The sequence below is a fragment of the Cervus elaphus genome, chromosome 15, assembly GCF_910594005.1.
Source record: "Cervus elaphus chromosome 15, mCerEla1.1, whole genome shotgun sequence".
Taxonomy (NCBI): Eukaryota; Metazoa; Chordata; class Mammalia; order Artiodactyla; family Cervidae; genus Cervus; species Cervus elaphus.
The window spans coordinates 12,469,178-12,474,456 of NC_057829.1; the positions used below are offsets into that span (position 1 = coordinate 12,469,178).

At 48.9% G+C, this 5,279-nt stretch overlaps 1 protein-coding gene across 5 annotated transcripts in view; it reads right to left on the bottom strand.

Moving 5' to 3' along the window:
- The window catches only part of TAF5L (TATA-box binding protein associated factor 5 like), a 29,708-nt gene extending 24,557 nt beyond the window's left edge, over positions 1-5,151 (bottom strand). The window contains exons 1-3 of one of the 5 annotated variants that reach the window (XM_043925393.1): positions 4,944-5,151; positions 4,248-4,489; positions 3,373-3,526 (exon numbers count right to left, since the gene is read on the bottom strand). In XM_043925393.1, coding sequence (XP_043781328.1) covers positions 3,373-3,390 — 18 coding nt within the window. In that variant the 5' untranslated portion in view covers positions 3,391-3,526; positions 4,248-4,489; positions 4,944-5,151. Of the gene's footprint in view, positions 1-3,372; positions 3,527-4,247; positions 4,490-4,604; positions 4,826-4,943 lie in introns of those variants that run through there. The other 4 variants (XM_043925396.1, XM_043925392.1, XM_043925394.1 and 1 more) reach the window with 4 other exon arrangements.
- Positions 5,152-5,279: the final 128 nt, after the last annotated feature.

Genomic DNA, 5,279 nt, shown 5'->3' on the forward strand with positions numbered 1-5,279 from the left:
AAAAACCAAAACAAAACCAAACAAGCAAAAACTAGTGGTCATCTTCTCTTATCTCCCCCAACCTCACTTCTAAACGGCCATCATCTCCTTCTATTCCAGACAGGATTGTCTTGGAGCCACTGTGCTACTATATCCTCACTGCTGCTTTTTGACAGCACAAATCACTTCTCATCTGGACTATTCCAACAGCCTCCCACCTCTAGGCCTACCTCAAACACCCTTTCAAAGGTGGTCAGAGAAAAAGACAAATCTGATTATGCTGCTCCATGCTAAACATCGTCCTCCACAACCTAGGCCAGCTGCCCTCTCCTGCCACCACTGTTGCTTAGCTGCCCCAGATAGACAGTTCCCTAGAGCAGGGCTTTTATCTTGGAAATTCACATTAAAAATAAAGTGAGCTTTGTCTAGCTCCTGCTTGGAATTCTCAACGGTTTACTTTGCGCGCGTGATTTCTCTGGATTTTTATGAACCAAGAAAGCCACGAATATTTAATTCCTGCTTCAACACTGTTTTAGGGCTCAGAAAACTTATTTCTATACAAAACTGTGTTAATGTGAAAGGGTATGGCACAATCTATAGAATGGCTACCTATATCTATGATGTCTGATTTTATAAAGAAAACTTTTCACATGTACTCCATTTACAACGTCTGCAGACAGAAGAAACAGGATATTGTGCTCTCAGAATAAGGGGGATATGGTTTCCTATGTTTATCATTCTCTCTGAAACAGAATTCAAATGAGGTTTTGGAGATGCTTTAGTGACATTAAACCCTTGTGTGTGTCTCAGTGGAAAGATCACTTTTTTATTCTAGAGCAGTACTGCCCACATGCTTCCCATCTGCCAGTACAGGAGATGCCGGTTCACTTCTTGGGTCGGGAAGATCCCTTGGAGAAGGAAATGACAACCACTTCAGTATTCCTGCCTGGGAAATCCCATGGACAGAGGAGCCTGGCGGGCTATAGTCCATGGGGTCACAAAAGACTGGGACATGACTTAAAAACTAAAACAACAGTACTACCCATAGGACTTCCTGCAGTGATGGAAATGTTGTACATCTGCACTGTTCAGTGTGGCAGCCACCAGCCACAAAGGGCTATTTAGCAATTAAAATGTGACTAATGCAACTGAAGAACTGAAGCTTTAATTAAAGCAACCACACGTGGCCAATGCTTACTGTATTGAACAACACAGTTCCAGAGCATGGTATTATTTTGTAAAAGTAAAGCAGCAGTGTCATAACTTAAAACTGTCAATTCACAAAGTTTTGAAAAATACTTCTGATTACTGAATTGTAAAATCTCCAAAAGTTTAGTATTTTGCTTGTAAAAATGGTACTACTTTTTTCTTATTCTCAAATCCTGTAAGGTTACTAAGATAACAGATACATTTAAAAACATCTTACCAGAAAGGTATCTTATCTGATTGCTAAACAAAGATTTATGAATGGGAATTTTCTATAGTATTTTCTAAAGCTTGCCAATATACAACATTCTTCAAACCATCTTCAAGTTAAAAAAAAATAAGAAGGGAAAAGGGAATTTGTTCCAGCAGACAAGCAGAGCAGCAGTTACTTTCTGTAAAACATTCAAATAAAAACAAGCTCAAACCTAAGACAACTTTACCCTTGCAATAGGAAAATTAATAAAGAAAAATATTTGGTTAACTTAAAAAAAGGTTCCATTCCTAGATCAGGAAGATCCCCTGGAGGAGGGCATGGCAATCCACTCCAGTATTCTTGCCTGGAGAATCCTATGGACAGAAGAGCCTGGCGGGCTCTCGTCTATAAAGTCAGAAACCACTGACCAGCAAAGAGGCAGACACCACTGAAGCAACTTAGCATGCACGCAAGCATCCACTTATGTCTTCAACATCTATGCCTCTGTGGTCACTTTAGCCACTCTGAATCATCAATTCCATTTTCTATAACACGTCACCTTCACATCTATCAAATCACCTATGACACAGCACTTCTTGAACCCACACATCACTGGAAATCTCAACAAAGCCATCAATACCCATTCAGGTGGGCATACCTTTTTTACTTATCACTTATTAATACTATACTGATTGTATAAATAATCCCAAACTAGCACTGACTGAGATTGTTTCAGTCCAGTACCTTTCACAAACGGCACCTTGTTGTTGGAAAGCGTAATTATAGTGTTTGTAATAGGAGACACTTAAGCGTGTGATGACACTTTCTTTTAAGAGGGATACTTTGCCAACAAAGGTCCATCTTGTCAAAGCAATGGTTTTTCCAGTGGTCATGCATGGATGTGAGAGTTGGACTATAAAGAAATCTGAGCGCAAAAGAACTGATGCTTTTGAACTGTGGCATTGGCGAAGACTCTTGAGAGTCCCTTGGACTACAAGGAGATCCAACCAGTCCATCCTAAAGGAGATCAGTCCTGGGTGTTCATTGGAAGGACTGATGTTGAAGCTGAAACTCCAATACTTTGGCCACCTGATACGAAGAACTGACTCATTGGAAAAGACCCTGATGCTGAGAAAGACCGAGGGCAGGAGGAGAAGGGGGCGACAGAGGATGAGATGGTTGGATAGTATCACCGACTCGATGGACATGGGTTTGGGTGGACTCCAGGAGCTGGTGATGGACAGGGAGGCCTGGCATGCTTTGGTTCATGGGGCCGCAAAGAGTTGGACATGACTGAGTGACTGAACTGAACTTCACGGGGGAGGTGGGGGGGGAAATCCTGCCTTGTAGTTAGGCATATACAATACATCCCTAAAGATCTTTTCAAGAGAAAAAGTTGCCTGGAATGGTCTCCAGGTTTTTTCATGCCTTCTCAAAGTGCTCTCTAAGCTTCCAGATTTGGATTAAAATGCCTGCCTCTGTTAAGCAGTCCTTTTCCTTTCAGAGTCAAAAGGCAGACACAAAGCTACCAGGACAAGTGGCTGAGCCTTCCCTTCTTTCAATTCCACATTACTACAGGTATAATCTTTCCAAAAAGCTAATCCGATGCCATCTGTGATCAGCTTAAAAACTTTCTCCTTCCTCCACCAGTGGGGAAGATAAAAAAAAAATCCCATCTCCACCTAGTCATATCAAGGTTACTCTGATCTTTGTTTACAAAGCAGGTGGGTACCACCCCGTTGTCTAGCCTTAGGGGCTTTGGTCTGAGGCTCCTTCTTAATCTGGAGGAAGCCCTCCCCCTCCCCTCTCCCCCAACTGGCACTCCCACCTGGTTTACCTAAGTCTCACTCATGCTTCACAGCCCAGCTTGGCCATCTCTTCCTCGAGCCTGATTCCGTCTGCCCACCAAACCCAGGAACAAACTTCTATCCTGGGAATCACCACACTATTTGTTTCCTACACCACCATGACACTAATACCTAGCACTTACTGACCCATAGGGTAGGGAACATTCCTCAGATGAGAAAGTTGAGGGTCACAGAAGTCAGACAGGTGCCGTGGGGTCCACAGTGTCAGGAGGGGCGCTTGGGTCACCTGGCTGCTGGGTCTGAGCTCTTCCCCTTTATGTCTTGCTGCTCCAAGGGTTCTCTTGGGGAACAGAATAGTGAGAACTTACCACACGCTTGTTGAAGGCATGATCATAATAGTTACCACCTGAGAAGCTGCCTGTCACAGAGAGGCTAGGAAGGGCTTCCAGCACTGTCCTGGGTAACGCTGTTTAACAGCACCTTTGGGGCCTCCTTCCAACTGAATCATCAAACAAACAAAAATCCTTTCTCCAAAGACGTCCTTCGTAGGTATTATGAAGGATGTCTGTTTGCAGAAGTAAAACCAAAAAACTGGTTGACCGCACAGTTAAAGGAGGCCTTTACCTAATTCCCCAGTGACAGAACCAAGTATAAACTTCACACATTTAGAGGCAGAAGCATCAAAGTCACTCCCTAACACACTAATCTGATTTACTGTTGATAACCAAAAACAAACAAAAAAATGCTCAAGGTAAGCCCACTTTTCGGTTTTCCAGTTTAATACAGATTCTTAAGGCAGGAAATATTTATAATTCATAAAAAGCAAAAGTTAGCATGCTTCACATTTAATGCAAAAAACTTACGCCCACAAGGAACCTACAAATTACCAAAAAAGTAACTGTAATAGCCGATAATTAGTATTAACAGAACACATCCTATTTGTCAAGCATTTTCATATACGTTATTCCTTTTTTGGGTATCCTTTAAAAAGTCCACTTTTAAGTTATCAGTCAATACCCCAGAAGAAGAACCGAATGCTCATTGAGATTATAGGTAGTTACATGGTTTCCACAGAAGGCCGATGTAGTCACGAAGCCCATCCACTACGAGAAGCTTCCCTGAGTGTAAGGACAGGGCCCGAACTCCTCTTCTGACTTCCATCCTCAAGCAGGGCTGGGACCCAGACCGAGTTCGGCCACCGCAGTCCCCTGCCCCCCACCCCGCAACGCTGGGTCACCTAGGAGCAAACGGTCCCCGCGCGCCCCGGGTCCCGCAGGCCGACTTTCAGCTCCAAGACCGCCACCTGCAAGGTCAGAGGTCAGAGCTCAGCCGGCCTCCGCGGGGGGCCGGCCCGGGGCGCCCCCGCCGCAGTCTGAAGGGCCGCACTTCCGCCGAGCCCAGGACGCCGGCTCCCTCACCTTCGGCTCCCCGCCCACGCCTCGCCCAGGCGCTCCGCGGCCTCGGGCTCCGCGGCGCACAGCCCGCAGCCGGCTGTCAGGGGTGCGGCCGCCTCGAGGGCGCCCTTGCAGGTGGGCATCGCCGCGCTCGTCAGCGTCCTCCCCGCCACCATGTGCCAAGTTTCATCCCGACTTTGGCCCAGAGACACTCCTCTAGCTTAAACGCCCGAGAGAGCGGGCCCGCGCGCCGGGCCTCCGGGCGGGGCCGCCGCCCGCAGCCACGCCGCCCCGCCGGCCCGCCCCGCCCCCACTGCCTAGGCCGCGCCGCCACCCGCGCCCGCGCCCGCCGCCCGCACTCACTGAACATCCCAGGCGGCTCCCGCTTCCCCCGCCGCCCCTGCCGCCGGGGTCGCCCCGCGTCCGCCTCCGTCGCCTTCGCGGCAGGCTCACTCTCCGCAGCCGGCTCAGCCGGACCCCCGAGCCCCGAGCCCCGCCGCCCCCGCGGCGGCTCTGGGCGGCCGCCCCATGACTGACTAACGCGGAGCCGCCGCGGGCTGGGCCGGGCCGCTCGGGCCTCGACGCGCAACTGTCTCCGCCAATGGGCGCGGCGCCTCGGCGCTCGGCTGGCGATGCCTGGCGCGCGCGCCGCCCCGCCCCCGCGCTCCTTCCGCCCCGCCCAGCACCGCCCAGCCCAGC